The 21,569-nt window shown below is 44.3% G+C and overlaps 1 protein-coding gene across 5 annotated transcripts in view; it reads left to right on the top strand.

The window, feature by feature from the left end:
* LOC124788013 (calcium uptake protein 3, mitochondrial-like) overlaps positions 1-18,743 on the top strand; it is a 580,087-nt gene extending 561,344 nt beyond the window's left edge. For all 5 annotated transcript variants that reach the window (XM_047255059.1, XM_047255061.1, XM_047255063.1 and 2 more), the window contains one exon: positions 16,786-18,743. In XM_047255059.1, coding sequence (XP_047111015.1) covers positions 16,926-18,245 — 1,320 coding nt within the window. In that variant the 5' untranslated portion in view covers positions 16,786-16,925 and the 3' untranslated portion in view covers positions 18,246-18,743. The remainder of the gene's footprint in view (positions 1-16,785) is intronic.
* The last annotated feature ends 2,826 nt before the right edge of the window (positions 18,744-21,569 follow it).

Genomic DNA, 21,569 nt, shown 5'->3' with positions numbered 1-21,569 from the left:
CCAGAGATAAGTCCCTGCAGTCGCACTGTCCTCTGTGTCGTCGATGGCTCAGTCGGACAGAGCGTCTGCCATGCAAGCAGGCGATCACGGGTTTGAGCCCTGGTCGGGGCACACATTTTCAACTGTCCCGGTTGATATTTATCAACGCCTGTAAGCAGTTATGTCCGAAAGAAAAGATACCATCTTTACATATGAAGTCTATCAGGTGAAGGCCATCGTCTTGATTACATCGTTGGCTAATTCATAAACTATGCTGGAGAACGTAAGACACAGATTCACTATAGTTCGTAGCAGTGGCATCGTGTGCTGTTACTGTGAATGTCATAATCCCAATGACCAATTGATAACGAGAGCTGGAGTATTTAAAGGCAGCTAGCGTGAGGATATGACGCAAGGCTCGGTTCGTAATGACTGACTGTGTCGTCCTTATTCTGCTATAGTCAGTTAACACGCTGTTAATTGCTGCGTCAGTCCCTCGCTTTGTGCTGTTACGAAAGACAGTCTTTTGCATGACGTCTCAAGAGCTAACGAATATGACTGACTCACTTCCTTTGGTTTTCTGTCGCAGATTACTTTCTGCTAAACTCATATCCTTCCTAGGCAGTCAGTGTGTTGTCGACCTGACCCCACTTGCGACATGCTAGCTCTCGCTTCCTGCTTCCGCTTGTTTCTGGCGTGACTTGTATTTGCTCCTGGCAATGTGAGTTTTAATAATATTTTTGCTATTTATGCACCCTTACTATTCTGTGCCGTAATGCAATTATGCTCTTCACGTCTTTAAAGAAATATATCACGAAAGAAATTCTCGCTACGGTCGCAGGTTCGAATCCTGCCTCGGGCATGGATGTGTGTGATGTCCTTAGGTTGGTTAGGTTTAAGCAGTTCTAAGTTCTAGGGGACTGATGACCTCAGCTGTTAAGTCCCATAGTGATCAGAGCCATTTGAACCATTTGATTTGAAGAAATTCTACTCTCACCTGCCAAATGGATTTATTTATCACTCCAATGTCTATACCTACACATACAGGGTGTTTCACAGTTGATAGTACCAACTTGTAAAGGTTGTGGAAGGGACTTACTTGATAAGGAACCAATGTTGGAAATGTTCAGTATGGTTGTAAAACGAGTTTGAAGATAGGATAACTTTCAAATCTCCAGCGGCACGGTATGCACTCAGCGGAGACAATAAGATCTGACGTGTGTGCTTCAGAGGTTGCGTCCCACAAGGCAACCGTGCTGTTGGTTGCACAAGGTGTATCAGCGACGCATGCACAAGCTTTTATACGCACGATCCCGGAACCCCGGTGGGCGTCCATGGAACAACGCAGTCAGCCCTCTTAGTTGCGAACATAGCAGGTTCAAATGGCTCTGAGCACTATGGGACTTAACATCTGAGATCATCGGTCCCCTAGACTTAGAACTACTTACACCTAACTAACCTAAGGACATCACACACATCCATGCAAGAGGCAGGATTCGAACTTGCGACCGTAGCAGCCGCGTGGTTCCGGACTGAAGCGCCTAGAACCTCTCGGCCACACCGGCCGGCCAAACCAGGTTCCTCGCACTACTGTAATCAGACGATATTGGTATGTGATGGATTGGGGCAAACCGGAAAAATTCCTCGATATATGCGTTCTGCTGCTCTGCCATTACGTACCGTATTGCAAAGCGGGAGATTTGAAAGTTATCTGATCATCAAACTTACGTTATATCTTGAACGGTAGATTTCAAAACATGGGTCCCTCATGAAATCTATATCTACTGAGTCCACTCCGTAGCCCTTAGAATCTTTCAATAGGAATTGTGTAGCACCGCGTATACTCGGCAAGCCACTGTACGATATTTAGCAAGGGTATTTCGCATCAGTATTATCGTTTTTGTGTCCTATTTCATTCAACTATGTGGTATTTTACATTGATCAGTCAAAACATTGTGACACCAACCTACTATAGATATAAACGCGTCCACGTGGTACCAGCGTCACCTGGCGAGAAATGACAGTCAGACACACGAACCGAGCGTGGTGGTGCAGTGGTTAGCGCACTGGACTCGCATTCGGCAGGACAATGGTTCAATCTCGCGTCCGGCCATCCTGATGTAGGTGTTCTATGATTTCCCTAAATCGCTCCAGGCAAATGCCGGTGTGGTTCCTTTGAAAGGGCATGGCCGACTTCATTCCTCATCCTTCCCTAATCCGATGAGGCCGATGACCTCGCTGTTTGGTCTCTTCTCCCAAACAACCCAACTCAGACACACGCACTGTGCATGTAGTATCACTGAGCGTGGTGTCCATGTGTAGAATGGGGAAGGCTCGCAGTTTATCTGAGTTTGACCGAGGGCAGATTATGATGGTCTCGAAGCTCGGCACGAGCATTTCGGTAACTGTACGATAGTAGGGTGTTAGACGAGTGTTGTGGCGTATGTCATCAACATGTGGCAGAATCAAGGTGAAACCACTTCCAGACGTCGTGGGGTTGGGCGGCCACTCCTCATTACAGATGCCCGACGCCCTAGGCTGGGCAGATTGGTAAAACAGTACAGGCAGCGAACTATGGCGGAACTATCATCTGGCTTTAATGCTGGACGGAGTAAAATTGTGTGTGAATACACAGTGCACCGAACACTCCTAACGATGGGCCTCCACAGCCGACATCCCATGCATGTGCCAACGTTAACACGGACATCTGCAACTACGACTGAAATGGGCACGTGACGATCGGCACTAGACGTTGGCGCAGTGGCAGAGCATTGCATGGTCTGAAGAATCCCGATACATTCTTCACCATGCCGATTGGAGAACAGGAATCCGTCGTCTTTGAGAGGAACAGCCCCTTGACACCTATACTGTGGGGCTGAGACAAGCTGGCGGCGGCTCCATTATGTTCTGGGAAACATTCACGTGGGTATCTATGGGTACAGTGGAACTCGTGCAACACGCCATGACGGCCAAAGAGTATCGTGCACTAGCTGCATATCACGTACACCCCTTCATGACGATCATGTTTCCCGACTGCAGTGGAATTTTTCAACAAGATAATGTGCCATGTCAGAAGGCTAGGAGTGTGATGGGTTTGTTCGAGAAACATATTGGCGAGTTCCAGCTGATGTGCTGGGCCTCCTAGCTCGCCAGACTGGAATCCGATCGAACACGTCTGGGATGTGACTGAACGTGGCGTCAGAGCTCATGCCCCCCACCCCCCCGCCCCCCCTTTCTCCTCCCTTCATTTAGGTAACTTGTGTATGCAGGTGTGCCAACTCTCTCCAGTGACCTACCAAGGTCTTATTGCTTCCATGCTACGATGCATCGCCGCTGTTATCCGTGCCAAAGCTGGAAATACCGGCTATTAGGTAGATTATCATAATATTCTGGCTGATCAGTGTATGTGACGTAAATACAAGTAAAAGAGTATTTGGCCACGGGAGGAATTTACATTTATACAACTGTGTATATCTTTCCTTCAATGGTCACATGCTCCTTTTCTTGTCTTATTTACATAACATAAAACACCAAATAGATGGCATGCGAATGGAGTAGGACAGAAAAACGATATTACGACTAAGCCACGTACAGTGGCTTGCCGAATATACACGGTGCTTCGCAGTTCGTGTCAACATTCTAAGGGTTGTGCAGGGAACTTAAAAGGGGACTATAAGACAATCAGATATTTATAATTTTTTATTTTTATCTTACGTAAAATGCAAAACTCATATATGCCTCCCCAAACGCAGTTTCATGCAATTCTCAAACAATATCGAGGAACTCGACTTTTAAGTTCTCCGAGCACGTTTAATTTGCTAAAGCTAGGACGATTTTTTCGATGGGCCACGTGGCTCTGTGGTAGACGGCGCTCCTGCCATGTGGGCAGTCTAGTTCGATTCCCGACTGACGCAAATTTTTAAACAAAGTTATACATTCTCAGAGCAGTTCTCTGCAGCGTAAAATAGATGGAGAAGAAAGAAAATTAGGTAGCTCTGGAATCTGGTACTCGTTTGATCATTGGTTCCAGTTTTGGTCTTCATTTTTTTCGTTTATTCCCGTTTGGTTCTAATACGTACATCATTTAAGTACAAAATTCATGATTATATATACGCTAATTAACCCCTATATAATTCATTATTTATGAAAAATGCGTCCCTTCCTTTTCTAATTACATAGCCCTCGGACCTTTCCAATTTTCGTTAGAAATATAAATTATTAAATACCAGTGTCTTACATATGTTTGTGAATGAAGATTATTTGGATTAAAAGTATTACAGACGTAAATTTATTATCTTTATGTTTCTTACTTTCACGGAAATACTTATCGAACGTGCATTTTTGTCTAAAAATCTGCATCGGCAGCGAGCCGAGCCTGTGTCACTTATATGGGAGGCTAGCATTCTGTTAAAGAGCAAACCAAGTAGCCCACCAAAAACTCGTCCTAGCTTTAGCGAATTAAAGATATTAGGAAAACTTCAAAGCCGATTTCTTCGAGAATTTTTGAGATATGCGTTGAATTGCTTTGAAAGATTGTTGTTTGATTAGTAATCTTCACGTACCATAAATATAAAAAATTTTAAAAATCCGATTGACATGTGGTATCTTCGTTAGTAGATAACGTTTTGACGAGGAACCCAGACAATAAGAAACTGAAACGAGGGTTGCGACAGTACGTTTAAAGTAGGCAACAAAATTTCTCAAGAATTCTTCATAAATAAGGATCTAAGACAAGGTTGCCCATTAGTTAAAAAAAGTTTCAAATGGCTCCAAGCACTATGGGACTTAACATCTGAGGTCATCAGTCCCCTAGAACTTAGAACTACTTAAACCTAACTAACCTAAGGACATCACACACATCCATGCCCGAGGCAGGATTCGAACCTGCAACTGTAGCAGCAGCTCGGTTCCGGACTGAAATTCCTAGAACTGTTCGGCCACGCGGCCGGCCTGCTCATTAGCACCGATTTTACTTAAAGCGTACTTAGAAATAGTTTTGCAAAATTTAAGGAGGAAATGTCGTGGAATGAGAATCCCCATAGGACAAGAAATGCTCTATACTTAGCCTCCCGCTGACAGAATCTGGTCATCGGGGAAGAGTATAGACGACTCGTGTTACGTGTTCAGGAAACTGCACGAAGAGTACACAAAATGGATGCTGACAAACAGGCCTGATAGTAAACACAAAACAGACGGAATACGTGACAGTGGGTAAAGATGACCGAATAGATTTGTGTGTAGGAATCTCTGAAAAATTAAACGTGTCTATGCATTTAAATACGCGGGTGTCAGTTTTACAGCAAATAGAATAAACACACAAGACAAACACAAAACTGGGCGAGGAAAAAGAGTAAATGGCCAACTTAACTCCTTTCTACGGAGTGACAAAATTATAAAGGCAACGAAGGTGTTGCGGCATAAGTCAATCGTAGAGAACATCACTACATACAGTGGTGGCATACGGGAGCTAACCGAAGAAGAAAACAATTAATTCTTGTCGCTTGAGATGGATTTTTGACAAAGAAGTTGTCGTGTCTTTAGACTGGAACACGTGACAAATAACAGAATACAGGAAATTAGTGCGTAAAGAGAGCCACTCCCCGAGGTCGTAGATAGCAAAACATTAACTTGGTATTGCCAACTCCAACGAATGAATGATAACAGATGGTCGAAAAGAATGTGTAAATAGACGTCTGTTGAGCGAAGAAAACCTTGAGGGCTTCCTGGAAGATGGATGCAAGATGTTAAAGATGTGATGAATTCAAGGGGGTTTCGGAAAGAAGATCGGACGGATGGGAAACTATGGAATTTGAGAAGGGGAAGACGGCGTCTGACTGTATCACAGGCTGCACCAAAGTCGTACACACAACACATACAAGTCTTATTGATCGATATAAATCCATACGAGGATGATGAAGGTGGTGGTGGTGGTGGTGTGGCTGTTAAAAGTAACTTTTAGTTTCAGTTGATGATTTTGATAATATATAATTTGGAAAAAAAGTTTGGTGAACGAACATGTTCTAAACACAAGACTTTGTGTGCAGATTTTTATTTTTCGTTTTCTTCTCGAGGAACTTGGTTTCAGTTCTAATATGCAAAAGACACTAAAGTTCACATGTATGTGGACGCAGTCAGTATTTTTGTAAATGCTGGCAATGTAAATATAAAAGATGAGAATAAGTCAGTAGCTCGTCGTCGTGCGGTAGCGTTCTCGCTTCTCGCGCCCGGGTTCCCGGGTTCGATTCCCGGCGGGGTCATGGATTTTCTCTGCCTCGTGATGACTGGGTGTTGTGTGATGTCCTTAGGTTAGTTAGGTTTAAGTAGTTCTAAGTTCTAGGGGACTAATGATCATAGATGTTAAGTCCCATAGTGCTCAGAGCCATTTTTGATGAGAATAAACAACATCTTTTATGCTCGCACGTGAAGAAGGAAAGCTTGAGGAAGCTGGCGGCTGTTGGCATGCGGAGAATCGATGGAGTGTCGGGGCGATATTGTGGGCTTTCTTCGGTGCCACGTGCCGCAGACAGCTGCCTACGCACCGGCAGTCGCTTTTCGTTCCTGTGTGCTCCACAGCGGAAGGGAAGTGGTGGTGGGGAGGGGGAAATCTGAAGGACGCTGTGCTGTAAGCCGCTTACAAGATCAGAGTCTCGGAGCTGGTGGCCCTACTGCATTCTGGTAACCTCGTGGCGTGCAAACCATTTGATGCCACATTTGCGCACTGCAGATCTTTGTGGATTTATTGACTGATTAAAGATGAGCGTGGCTGAATTTGTGAGTCGAACCGTAGCAGAAAAGCAGCTTTGGAATCACATGAGTTGAAGAACTCCAAATAAATATCATAAAATCCAGGTAGCGGGTATTTAAAAAAAAAAGTTCATCCGATTTCACAAGACTATTTCTTCTACATAAATGAAGATGGAAACACAGGATGAACTTTAACTGTTACGTATGTCAAGAAAATACTTATTTTTAAAAGAACTATCGGAATTAGCATGGATGTATATTTTACATGAATACACACAGAATCTTTAGGTGCTTTTTACAATTGTGTACACAATCAAAGTTTTCATTTATCTTTATCAAATTTTCAGAGTGCCCTCCACTGTACCCTGTACAACCGTTCAGACTATAATCAATCTCGCCCCGTACTTAGGCAAGCATGTCTTGAATACTGAATTCACTGTTGATGTTACGCGATTTTACAGTTCGCCCGAAGTTCTTCGAAGGGTTGGCACATGGACGGAGCCCTTCACTGAACCCCGATATGTGGCTGTCTGTCAGTTAAAATATCAGAGGATGGCAAGTGCATACCACATCATATAGAGCCTTACTTAGTGAATCACAATGGTGTTCGAACCAACCTTCAAGCTGACGACAAACTTAGGACGCTTTTACAGTTCATAACCTGGTTGCTACAGCAGTCAGTAAGAAAAAACAAGCAGTCTTCGTTGCAGTGTTAAAATCTTTTTATTTCCCAAGTACGCGTTCACCTTTATTTAGCCACCTTCGGATTGGCTTACGGAAGATATAAAAAGTTTCATAATAGTGGTGTGACCCTATTTATTGTCATTACATTACAAAGAATGTATTAACTTACTGAAATTTGGTAGCGGTGTTACCTGGGATTCCGCTCATAAAATATCCCATCAGGTAAATATCCCTTGTCAAAGTTTTAAAAACATTGCGTGGTGTCCTGTAATACGCAATACACCTCAGACATGTTTATGATGTGAAGCTTTACTATAGGCCTCATTCTGTTTGGTTTGCATAGGACTGCGCCACATGCCGTAATAAGGAAATCTTCTGCTTCCTTGGTACTTGTAGTGTGGGTTGTCATTTTAGCAACAAAGCGGGTTAATTTATCAAAAAAATACCTTTGTCATCTGTTTCATTCGATTTTACACGCCATCGTGCAGTGTTTTTAAAGCTTTGACAAGGGGCATTTACCTGCTGGGATATTTTATGCGCAGTATCACAGGTACCCATCTTTACCAAATATCAGCAAGTTGTTTAATATTTTCTTTGTAATCCAATCTCACTAAACGGGGTCACGTCACTATTATGAGATTTTGTACTTCTTCCGTAGACAAATCCGAAGATGCCTAAATAAAGGTGAAACATGTCACTGGGAAATAATAAAAAAATCATCACTGCAAACAAGGCTGCTTGTTTTTCATATGATAGCAACTTTTATTAAATAAAATTGTTTTAAGCCCAAGACGTATCCAAGATGAAACATTAATTGGGTGCTTCAGGAAGACTGTAGTTGAGATGGCCGACAGGAGATGTAAGAAGTTTTTAATAGTTTCCACAGCGAACGCTGTTTCGATATCTCGCAGAAAATCCAAAGATATTCTGACTGTATGTAAAGTAGACATCAGTGGTAAGAAATTATCAGTACTTTTACTGTATGGTAACTATGGAATTGTTAATGCCGACATCGCCAGTAAAACGGCATTACTAACCATAGTTCTCCGAAATTCCTTTACCAAAGAATACGCAGTTAATATCCCAATATCAGATTGAAGAACAACTGCCAACACGAGTAACTTGGAAGTAGATCGCCTTGGTGTAGCGAAGCAACTGAAGTCGCTTAATAGATGCATGTCTCCAGGTCCAGATTATATACCAATTAGGTAACCTTTGGACTATGCTGACGTAATAGCTCCGTATTTAGGAATCATGTACACCTGCTCGCTCGACGGAAGATCTTCACGTAAGGACTGGAACGTTGCTCATGTCTCCCTAATACATAAAGACAAAACTGGAGTAATCAGCTCAATTATGCACCCAACTTGTTGATATCAGTTTGTAGCGGAATTTTGGAACATACAGTGTGTTCTAAAATTATGAAGTATCTCTGAAAATAATATCTATTGACACTTATGCAGCACGAATTCAGAAAATATCGCTCTCGTGAAACAGAACGAGCGCTATGCACACGAAAGCTATCGACAGGGGATCACAAATAGATTCAGTATTTTTAGATTTCCAGCAGGCTTTTGACACATTTCATCAGGCTGTGTGCCTGTGGAGTATCGTTACAGTACTGCGACTGGATTCGTGATTACCTGTCAGAAAGGTCTGAGTTCATTGTAACTAACGGAAAGCCATCTAATGGAAACACAAATGATATCTGGCGTTTCCCAACGATGTTACAGGCCCTCAACTGCTCCTAGTTTGTATAAAGGATCTAGGAGACAATCTAAGTAGCGTTGGTAGATTTTTTGCAAATGATGCTGTTGTTTACCATATAGTAAAGTCTTCATAAGATCAAAACCAATTACAAAATTACGTAGACAAGATGTCTTTATGGTGCCAAAAGTGACGTTGACCTTAAGCAATAAAAACTGAGAGGTTCTTCACGTGGGTACCAAAAGAAGTCCAATAAATTCCGGTTGCATGATGAATCGCATAATTTTTAAATTGTCGAAGAAGATGCAACGCATGCACTGAAGAGACTACCTACACAACGCTTGTCCGTCCTCTTCTGAAGTAATGCTGCTATGCAGTATCTGAGTGTTGACGGAGGACAACGAAACAGTTCGCTTTGTATTATCGCGAAATAAGGGAGTGTTTGTCATGGATATGATACTTGAATTAGGGTGACAGTAATTAGGGGAAAAACGTTTTCTTTTGCAGCGAAATCTTTTCATAAAATTGGAAATCACTAACTTTTTCCTCCGAATGCGAAAATATTTTGTTGAGTGTCACCTACGTAGGGCAAAATGACCATCGTAATGAAATAAGAGGAGTCAGGGTTCGCGCAGAAAGATTTAAGTGTTCATTTTGCAGATTTGTTATTAGATAGTGAAATGGTAGAGAAATTCTTTGAAAGTGATTCTATGAACACTCTGCATACCACTCAAATGTGGATTGCAGAGTAAGCATGTAGAGATAGATCTAGAGGTAGAGTTACAGATAAGATGAAAAGAAACAAGACTGTGTTTTGCTTTGGACCGATAGTTAGTTATTTCGGATTATTACAAACCCTAGCCCAGAAAAGAATACTATGTACACTGGAATTACCGCAAACGTACATTGTGTTTGCTGTACTGCGTTCTGTTTCGGGTGGGCTGCTTTCGTATACACAAGCATACCAAGCTCTCAGTGTTGTCAGCTAACGAAGTCGGATTAAGTCCCACTGCCCGTCGAGTATCTTCTATTTGTATCGATGTTACCTTACATCAGCCACCGCGCCCAGTGACTTCAGCGGCTGCGAGAGTAATATGTTATACATGAAATGTATTCGCAGTTGCGAATATGAACACGTCCCAGTTTCGTAATGGAAATACAAGGAAACTTTGTGGCCGACCGGCAATTCAACTCGGATTACACGCTTTACGCGGGCGGCCGCCTTAACGACAGTCGCCGGCCGCTGTTACCGAGCGCTACAGTCCGGAACCGCGCTGCCGCTACGGTAGCAGGTTCGAATCCTGCCTCGGGCATGGATGTGTGTGATGTCCTTAGGTTAGTTAGGTTAAAGTAGATCTAAGTTCTAGGGGACTGATGACCTTAGGTGTTAAATCTCATAGTCCTCAGAACCATTTAACCACAGTCGTCTACCTCACCATGACTCATGACCAGACCCAAAGATCATATGTCGTCGTCCGTAGTAATACCTGTACTCGTAAATCCCATTAATGTTTTTCCCGTACAGGGCAGACATTTAAAGTAGCAATCCCGGTATTGGCGGATGAATAGGAAATTGCAATGCCAGTGTTCTGAAGAAGTTCGACGCATTGTTCCTTCGGACGTGCATGCATGTCCGAACGAACATTACATTTTACTAATAAAATTTTGTCGGGCTTCCAGCCGCGTCAGGTGGTTAAAATCCAACGAGCTTTCGACCGAGGTCTCCTCAGTCATTGTCATTCATACCACTTGACAATGACTGAGGAGAGCTCGTGGGATTTTAACCACCTGACGCGGCTGGAAGCCCGACAAAATTTTATTAATTCGTATCGCCGCGAAACCATGCATTTATACATTACATTCTACTTATTCACAACACATATACTGCAGTTTCATAATATGTTGTAGTTTCGTGGCTCGAAGAATTAGTGGTAAAGTGTAGTCCTGCGGAGTGAAAAGTATGGAATTTGATCCTTAGTTCAATCGCAAGGTTTCTATCTGTCACTTATTACTTCTTTCACCTCTGTCAGTGTTTGTTAATGTGAAAAATGCCGAGTTGCTACATGCTTCGGTGTCCTTGTTAAGCTGTAGGCCAGCCTATAACTGGCGGAGTTAAGTCAGTTATAAGGTCAGAGAACGGTAGCTCTATATTACCTGCAATAGGACCATGCCTACTGAAGCATTGTGTTTGTTCGCCTTCTATGCGGTCCCGTCTCATTCCTCTGATTACGATGAGCTGTACGTGAATTGTCCGCGCGCCCGCAATTTTCATGAAATATTTTATGAACACAGCTCATTATTTGTATAAAAATATTGTTGGGGGAAATATATAAACATTCGATAACAACCCATGACGTCTAGAGGCAGGACGTATCAGTACCTCTCTCTCTAACGCCTGAAGAAATTTCTACCAAAAGTGTCACACATCACTTGTTGTTATCTGGGAAAAAAAATTACTGTGACAGTAAGACACTCCTAGCGCCCCTATGAATGGCCCGCCCGGTTAGCCGCTCGGTCTAACGCAAGGCTTTCCGGAGTGGCAAGGAGCGCCTGGTTCCCGCACGAATCTGCTCGGCGGACTTGTGTCGAGGTCCGGTGAAGCGGCCAGTCTGTGAATGGTTTTTAGGCGTTTTTCCATTTACCTCGGCGAATGCGTGCGGGTTCCCCTTATTCCGTCTTTGCTACACTATGTCGGCGATTGGTGCGCAAACAAGTTCTCCACGTATGCGTACACCACCATTACTCTACCACGCAAACAAAGGGGTTACACTCATCTGGTGTGAGACGTTCCTTGGGGGTGGGATCCATCGGGGGACTAACCGCACAATAACCCTGGGTTCGGTGTGGGGCGGCGGAGAGGTGCAGTGGACTGCGGTAGCAGTCGTGGGGTTGTCGACCACTGCGGCTGCGGAGGGAACGGAGCCTCTCCCTCATTTTTAGGCCCCCGGTTAACATACAATACATACATACATACCTCTATGAATGAGAGTCTGGATTGGAAAAGCATGATATAAAAAGATAACCCAGGAACGTCTGCAGCAATTTCAACAAAATTTGATAGACACGTGACTCACTATTTGCATAAAAATACTGTTTGAATAACAGATTCCCCACTACCGCTACTGTTGGTGGTGACAATGAGGACTAGTGACATGTAGAAACGTACTAAAATGACGTGTCGGTATTTATTTCCTGTAACTGATTAACTTGAAGTACTATATACGTCTGAAGGGCAGCCTGTCTCATATTTGCTTTGTTCATTGCGACAACCATACTGTTAGAATAAGCACTGTAGCCAAGTAATAATACTGACAGCGTTTTTCGGAGCCAAACAGCATGCCACACGGGTCTGTACCACAGATACATTTAACGTCCTCTCTAGAGCCGCGTGGTACAAAACGCGGAGAAGGAGGCACTTGTCAGCGACAGTGCTTTTTGTTGAAAGAAAGATCAGTTACTGGCAGAGTTAAGAAAAGTTTCCTTAGAATTTAGATGAAATTGCTGGGCGGAAATTGGTAGAGGTACGGATAAAATACACTACCGGCCATTAAAATTGCTACAGCACGAAGATGACGTGCTACGGACTCGAAATTTAACCGACAGGAAGAAGTAGCTGTGCTATGCAAATGATTAGCTTTTCAGAGCATTCACACAAGTTTGGCGCCGGTGGCGACGCCTACAACGTGCTGACATGAGGAAACTTTCCAACCGATTTCTTATACACAAACATCAGTTGACTGGCGTTGCCTGGTGAAACGTTGTTGTGATTCCTCGTGTAGGGACGAGAAATGCGTACCATCACGTTTCCGACTTTGATAAAGGTCGGATTGTAGCCTATCGCGATTGCGGTTCATCGTATCGTGACATTGCTGCTCGCGTTGGTCGAGATCCAATGACTGTTAGCAGAATATGGAATCTGTGAGTTCAGGAGGGTAACACGGAATGCCGTGCTGGATCCCAACGGCCTCGTATCACTAGCAGTCGAGATGACAGGCACCTTATCGGCATAGCTGTAAGGGATCGTGTAGCCTCGTCTCGATCCCTGAGTCACAGATGGGGACGTTTGCAAGACAACAACCATCTCCACGAACAGTTTGACGACGTTCGCAGCAGCATGGACTATCAGCTCAGAGACCATGGCTGCGGTTATCCTCGACGCTGCATCACAGACAGGAGCGCCTGCGATGGTGTACTCAACGACGAACGTGGATGCACGAATGGCAAAGCGTCATTTTTTCGGATGAATCCGGGTTCTGCTTACAGCATAATGATGGTCGCATCCGTGTTTGGCGACATCGCGGCGAACGCACATTGTAAGCGTGTATTCGTCATCGCCGTACTGGCGTAGCACCCGGCTTGATGGTATGGAGTGCCATTGGTTAGACGTCTCGATCATCTCTTGTTCGCATTGACGGCACTTTAAACAGTGGACGTTACATTTCAGATGTGTTACGACCCGTGGCTGTACCCTTAATTCGATCCCTGCGAAACCCTATATTTCAGCAGGATAATGCACGACCGCATGTTGCAGGTCCTGTACGGGCCTTTCTGGATACAGAGAATGTTCAGCTGCTGCCCTGGTCAGCACATTATCCAGATCTGTCACCAACTGAAAACGTCTGGTCAATGTTGGCCGAGCAACTGGCTCGTCACAATACGTCAGTCGCTACTCTTGATGAACTGTGGTATTGTGTTGAAGCTGCATGGGCAGCTGTACCTGTACACGCCATCCAAGATCTGTTTGACTCAATGCCCAGGCGTATCAAGGCCGTTATTACGGCCAGAGGTGGTTGTTCTGGGTACTGATTTCTCAGGATCTATGCACTCAAATTGCGTGAAAATGTAATCACATGTCAGTTCTAGCATAATATATTTGTCCAATGAGTAACCGTTTCTCATCTACATTTCTTCTTGCTGTAGCAATTTTAATGGCCAGTAGTGTATATACTGACAGAAAACGTCAAGGAGGAGTTGAGGGACATAAATGAAAGTGTGTAGGCGTGTTCTACACTTGTAAGATGGTGTCTTTTCAAACTTCGCGCCAGTCGTATAAGAGTGGCGCATGTAGCTCCACTTTAAGGATGCAAACCAGGTTTGCTTTAAACACACGCTGTAACTGCTGTGAGCGTTAGTTACCTTTGAGATTGGATGTGGTGAGTTGATATTAGTCAAGGGTGCCTTTAAGGCGACAAAGAAGCCATTATCAATTGACCACTGAGATTGAACTGGCTCATGTAATGGGATTACGAGAAGCTGGATCCCCTTCTACGATACTGAAGAAAGACTTGGTAGGAATGTAGCCACTGTACATGACTGCTGGTCACGAGAATGTACGGTCGCAAGATGATCGGTGTCCGGACGGCCACGCGGCGTTAGCGACACGGTAGATCATCGTGTTTGGCGTACGACTCTGGAGCATCGTACTGCATATGCAGCAGCAGTCTGAGCAGAAATTGGTACCACAGTGACACAACGACCTGTTACAAGTCAGTTACTTCAAGGACAGCTCCAAGACTGCGTAGCGTGCATTTCACCGACTCCAAGACACCGCCGTTTACGACTTCAGCGGTATCAAGCGAGACCTCATCTGAGTGCAGCGTGGAGGTCTGTTGTGTTCTCTGACGGAAGTTGGTTCTGCCTCGGTGCCAGTGACGGTCGTGTTTTGGTTAGGAGGAGGCCAGCTGAGGGCCGGCAACCAACTCGTCAACATTGGACCTACAATTGGAATTACGGTGTGCGGCGCGATTTCGCATGACAGCAAGAACACACTCGTGGTCATCCCACGCACTGCGGCGGTAAATTTGTAACTCTGGCTATTCGACCTGTTGTGCTGCCATTCACGAACTGCATTCCAGGATGTGTTTTGCAACAGAATATCGCTCGTCCACATACCGCTATTGTGACTCAACATGCTGTACGGAGTGTTCACATGTTGCCTCGGACTGTTTGATCACCAGATCTGTCTTCTATATAGCTCATATAGGAAATCATTGGACGCCAACACCAGCGTCATACATAAAGAGCATTCATCGTCCCTGTATTGACCGACCAAGGTTCAAAATGGTTCAAATGGCTCTGGTCACTATGGGACTTAACTTCTGAGGTCATCAGTCCCCTAAAACTTAGAACTACTTAAACCTAACTAACCTAAGGACATCACACACATCCATGCCCGAGGCAGGATTCGAACCTGCGACCGTAGCGGTCACGCGGTTCCAGACTGACGCGCCTAGAACCGCACGGCCTGACCGACCAAGGCAAGCGGCTTGGAACTGACATCAGGCAGTTGTCCAACATAAAGTATGCACATTTGCATGATTGCATTCAACATTCTGGGGTTACGCCAGTTATAATGTACCAGCATTTCACACTTGCAACATCGGGTTACGCTGCTTAGAGTAGTAAATGAGTTTTGCTATATGGGGAGCAAAATAAGTGATGATTGTCGAAGTAGAGAGGATATAAAATGTAGACTAGCAATGGCAAGAAAAAGAAGAGAAATTTGTTAACATCGAATATAGATTTAAGTGTGAGGAAGTTGTTTCTGAAAGTATTTGTATGGAGTGTAGGAATGTATGAAAGTGAAACGTGGACGATAAATAGTTTGGAGAAAAAGAGAATAGAAGCTTTCGAAATGAGGTGCTACAGAAGAATGCTGAAGATTAGATCACATAATTAATGAGGAGGTATTGAATAGAATTGGAGAGAAGAGAAATTTGTGGCACAACTTGACAAGAAGAAGGGATCGGTTGGTAGGGCATATTCTGAGGCATCAAGGGATCACCAATTTAGTATTGGAGGACAGCGTGGAGGGTAAAAATCGTAGAGGGAGACCAAGAGGTGAATACAGTAAACAGATTCAGAAGGATGTAGGTTGCAGTAGGTACTGGGAGATGAAAAAGCTTGCACAGGATAGAGTAGCATGGAGAGCTGCATCGAACCAGTCTTTGGACTGAAACCACAACAACAATAACATCTTGCGCTTACATTAATCTGTGATCTTCAATGTTAATTACTTAAGTATATTACCAGACAAATGGATTTCCAAAATTTTATCACTCTACATTATTTTTTATTGTGGCGATTTTTTTCCGTCAGTGTATGTACAAATATGTAACACACACGTACTTTGACGAAACCCCCGAAAAAGACGTCTGTTTTTCACAGAAGGTGGAAACAACAAAAATACTACATATCCCAGAATTCTTGAATAAACTATTTAAAATTTAATTTAATGCACAAAAAATCATTCTTTCATCATTCTGTTCATGTAAATGTGTCTGATTTGTATGAAAGTACGTCCTCACAAAAATAGATGTTGCAGCGCACGGCAGACACAGCTAGTATTTACAGATATTCTAGTCTTGGCTGCAATTGTAGTTTTTTATTTTTCAACGACACATTTTCAGGTTATCTTAATTTGGTATTTCTTTGAAGAATCATTTAGTCAGCCTTTGGCTACACTGACTAAAGATAACCTCAAGATGCCTAAATAAGGCGAAACGCGTCGTTGAAAAATAAAAAACTACAGTTGCAACCAAGACTGTTTTTAACCAATACTGTTAAGCACTGGTTTGCTGTATGCCACAGATGGATTGGTACAAATATTCTGTCACCCAAACTTAGCAGAGTTATTCGACCTCAACACAATTTTTTTTTTTTTGTTCACAGGTGCCCGAAGTCGGCAGATGGCTGTTATCGTAGAAGTGACTGGAGGATCAGACAGTGAAATGAAATCAGGAAGCTTCTGACAGGCGTAATTTGGAGTGCTGATTGAAGACAAAGCAGATATCAATCTTAATAGCTGTACGATGTCGTCACTGGTGCGTTTGGGGTCGAGACTGCACAGGATCCCAAAACGACTGTTGGGCACAGCTGCAGCCAAGAGCTACAATTCCGCTAAGCGTAGGGGTGTCGTGGCGGTCACTGCAGCGTGCGCCATCGGCACCGCTGCGGCTGTGTACGCAGCGAGCCGCACGGGAAAGCTGGAGGCTGCCAACGAGACGAGGCAGCCGAAGGAAGAGCAGAAGGGGCCGGTCAGCGGGAAGCTCGCCTACCGCGAACAGCGGTTCATAAAGTTCGCGTCCGTCGAGTTCGACGGGCAGGTCTACATGACGCCTCAGGACTTCCTAGAGTCGGTGTTGGACCAGGAACCGCGGCCCCGACTCAAGAGGCGACAACTGAGCGTGGCGGACGTGGTCGCCTTCCGCGAGTCCACCCCTCCGCTGCACGCGGGGTCGCCAGCCATGTTCCGCACCGTACGCGACCGGGGACTCATCTCGTACACGGAGTACCTCTTTCTGCTGTCGGTGCTCATCAAGCCCCGCAGTGGCTTCGTCATCGCCTTCAACATGTTCGACACGGACGGTAACCGGCGTGTCGACAAGTCCGAGTTCCACATCATCGAGGACATCTTCATCCAGACGTGGAGGGGCAAGAAGCACCAGTTCTGGAGGGTCAACAACAACAACAACAACTTCCGCCGACGACAGGCATCGCACGAGGCTCACGGGCAGGACGATAGCAGCAGCGGGCACGCCGTAGATACCTTCCTCACCGTCCACTTCTTCGGCAAGTCCGGCAGAGAGGTGCTGCGCTACGAGGACTTCGAGAAGTTCATGGAGAACCTGCAGAAGGAGATCGTCGAGCTGGAGTTCCACGAGTTCTCCAAGGGCGCCGACCGCATCTCCGAGATGGACTTCGCCAAGATCTTGCTGCGGTACACCTACCTCGACTCCGCGGAGTGCAAGGCGTACCTCGACCGCCTGCTGCTCAGGATCAAGGTGGAGAAGGGGATCGGCTTCGACGAGTTCTGGGCCTTCTGCCAGTTCCTCAACAACATCGACGACTTCACGGTGGCGGTGAACATGTTCAACGTGGTGGGCCGGCCCGTCGCCGAGCAGGAGTTCTTCCGCGCCGTCAAGATCTGCGGCGGCGCGGGTGTCAGCCGGCACCTCGTCCACACCGTCTTCCAGATTTTCGACGTGGACGGTGACGGCCGGCTGAGCCAGCGCGAGTTCGTCGCCATCATGAAGGACCGCCTGCGCAGGAGGTTCAAGGCGCAGCCCACCCGCGAGAAGTGGGAAAGCTTCAAGGCGTGCATCAAGAACGAGATGAAGTCGATGGTTTGATGATGTCTGTATCCCTCACGCCAAATGCATTAAGAATGTGGTGAGGGCAATCGTTTGATGACAGTCTGCGTCCAAATACTGAGCTGCTCCCTACTTTTTACAACGGGAAAAACATTGTCTGGATAAACTGGAACTAAAATTGTATTTTTGTACCAGGAATGTAACTGAAATTTAAGAAATTGTTCTGTTGCAAGTTTAACGTACAGTGTTATGTTTGCTGAAATTGTGCCAAATAACTAATTCCCTACAGGAGAATCAGGGCAAAGCCCATCATGAATATTTGGTACATATGGGTTTCCACGAGAAGAAACTGGAAACAATTATCTGTTGTTCATAACTTCTAAAAATGTATTTGTAACTAAAAATCTACTTCTTAACTAATTTTATACACTTGCAACCATTTAAGTTCATGCCATTTTCTTCGATTCACGTTTGTAATTGAAATACTGAAAATATTGTGATGTAATAAAGATTTGAACAGTTAGAAGGTTGCCCAAATAAAGTCGGTAACGCACCTCCTGTACGTAATAAGAATGTCTTTCAAGGGATGCAATATGATTTGGCACATAACCAGATTAAGCAAAAATCAGTGCAAATTATGTCAACCTATAAGAAGAGAGTCAATAATCTTCGCAGCCATTAGTCAGAGACAGATACCAGTCCCATTCGTTATTTTTTTATTTTATCTTTGAACTGACACATAACATCAGGATCAACACAACGATAGTTAAATCGAAACAAGTTGCATTTAATTACCACCTTTTTCTATTACAAAATCTAATTTTCTGTCCTAACCTGTTTTAAGTATCCACTGAAAGTTCATGAGCGGTGGTGAATAAGATCCAAGGTACAGCAGCAATGGAGGTAACTGAACACACCGCAGGAAGACACTAATATCACAACAAGACAGTATTATTATACACAAAAAATGATTATCAAAAAAGAAAGAAAACATTGTGAACAGCTGACAGAAAATGGAGGTGACTTCCCCCCTTGTAGGTCATCATTATCTCTTTCGGAGTGTGACCACGATACATACAAAGGCTGTGAATAACAACTATAATACCCACGTGTAATTTTAATAAAAGTTTACTGAACTGTCATTCTAGCCTGAAAATATATTTCTACCTTTGCACGTGTAGCTCCATCAAATAATTTAGGTAAACAACAAAATTTTGTGACTTGTGGCGGTCTCTGAAAGACCCTTTCATATTTTTGAAGCAACCACAGTGGAGTAGTAGTCAATATGGTTTTAAATTGTCATCATTTGTAAGCTGAAAGAAAGCGTGACATACGTTGCGATATTCCTTGATGAAACGTCACCTTAATGAGGAATCCGCAGAAGTAGTCCCGTTATGCTCCTGCTTTCACCTGCATTAAAACATGCAATTGAGCAGGTAAATATGTTAAAAATTACGATAGTACTTAAGCTTTCATTTTTTCTTTCTGTAGCACTGACGCACCTTTGTTGAGACCAAAAAATGTCCTATGTAAAAATCAAACTGATTTCCCCGAGGGTGATCATGCTGAGCGGAGGTCGCTTTGCTCACAGTTAAATCGAGAGGGAGAGGGGGGGGGGGATGTAAATAAAGATTACATAGTTGATACTGTGCTCCCGAAGGCATTCATACTACTTCATAATCGTCTGGTAAATACAGTACTAGTTTGTGAATCAGATAACACGTGGTTAGACTGAGGACATCCTCAGCTCGTCGTTGGTTAATGTGACAAAACAGTAAGATTTAAAAGTAACTTCAGGACTAGCCCAAGTGTGTAGATAACGTTGGAGGCTTCTTGATGCTGCTTACAGTTTATGCGCGTATATAGGGCTATTCCGTGTTGATGATACAAACTTTTAGGCACAGTAGAGAAGGGTAAAGGTAACAATATGAGGTAAGGGACTGTCATCCGGAAGCGGGCGAGACTAAAGTTCTAAGCGAAAGTCGTTCTGATATCTCTGACAATAGGATAAAGGTACCGATACTGTTGCTAAGATTGTATTGTAGGCGACTTCTAGAGATAGTAGTATGAACCAAAACTGGGATAAAGGTACCGATACTGTTGCTAATATTGTATTGTAGGCGACTTCCAGAGATAGTAGTATGAACCAAAACAAGGAAAATAATGTCTAGTAAAGATGGGTTGTAAAACATATACTTTAAGACCTATGGGCACTTGCTCAGTAGATGTGTTTCACAGTAGCGAACGTGACCAAGTGCCTATAGCGCTTAAGGTGTCTATTTTAAAGGCCATGCTTACTGAATTTTTTCTTCTTTTGATTCACTACCACCACTTCTGAACGTTGCCTACCCTGCAAAGGAAGCAACAACAGTACCAGTACATGTATTCCACTGTCAAGAGGTATCGGAACATTCTTCGCTTGTACATTTAGACTCGGCCGTTTCCTGACGAATGTCAGTCACTTCAAATTGATACATCTACCGTCTCCAAGATCCATGGAAACTTGTAGCTTTGTCTCAGACTCACCCCGTAAATAGGGAAGTAACACTGCCAAAAATTTTTAACGAAATGCAGGAAGGCCTGCAGAAGCCAGACGATGAATGCAAAATATGGTAGTGGACCGTCAGTATAAACAAAAGGAATGAGCATGAACAGGGGGAGGGGGAAGCCCATTATTGTTCAAGAGCACGATTAGCAATGAACACCGGCAGCAATACCAAGCATAAATTGTCTAGTTCGTAATGGTATCGACAATGCGGACACTATTATCAGGCAGGATGATTGCTTCTGCCACAGCATGGTATTTACGGGACTGGTGGGTTACCTTCTACCAGGACTATGGCGAGGGTGGTTGGTTGGTTGGTTTGGGGAAGGAGACCAGACAGCGTGGTCATCGGTCTCATCGGATTAGGGAAGGATTGGGAAGGAAGTCGGCCGTGCCCTTTCAGAGGAACCATCCCGGCATTTGCCTGGAGTGATTTAGGGAAATCACGGCAAACCTAAATCAGGATGGCCGGACGCGGGATTGAACCGTCGTCCTCCCGAATGCGAGTCCAGTGTCTAACCACTGCGCCACCCCGCTCGGTGGCGAGGGTGGAATCAGAAGCTGGGCCAGTAATAACCGTATTTATTATGCAAGACTTCCGCACAAAGGTTGCTGACGGCGTTCAGGGGCGTGTGCGGTCGTCCAGCCAGCAGGTAGTGACGAAAGTATTCTCTATTTTCCATAATTTCGACCTGAATTTCGATTATTTAAATCCAAAAGAACCCATTTACCCGTTTGACACCCCAGCTTAACGAAAGTAGCCACGTCAGAGTATGACAACAAACACAAACAAGAAGATATAACACGAAAACCGCACT

Source organism: Schistocerca piceifrons, chromosome 3, assembly GCF_021461385.2.
Source record: "Schistocerca piceifrons isolate TAMUIC-IGC-003096 chromosome 3, iqSchPice1.1, whole genome shotgun sequence".
Classification (NCBI taxonomy): Eukaryota; Metazoa; Arthropoda; class Insecta; order Orthoptera; family Acrididae; genus Schistocerca; species Schistocerca piceifrons.
Note: the sequence above shows the minus strand (reverse complement) of the source record. Positions and strands in the feature narration are given on the sequence as shown.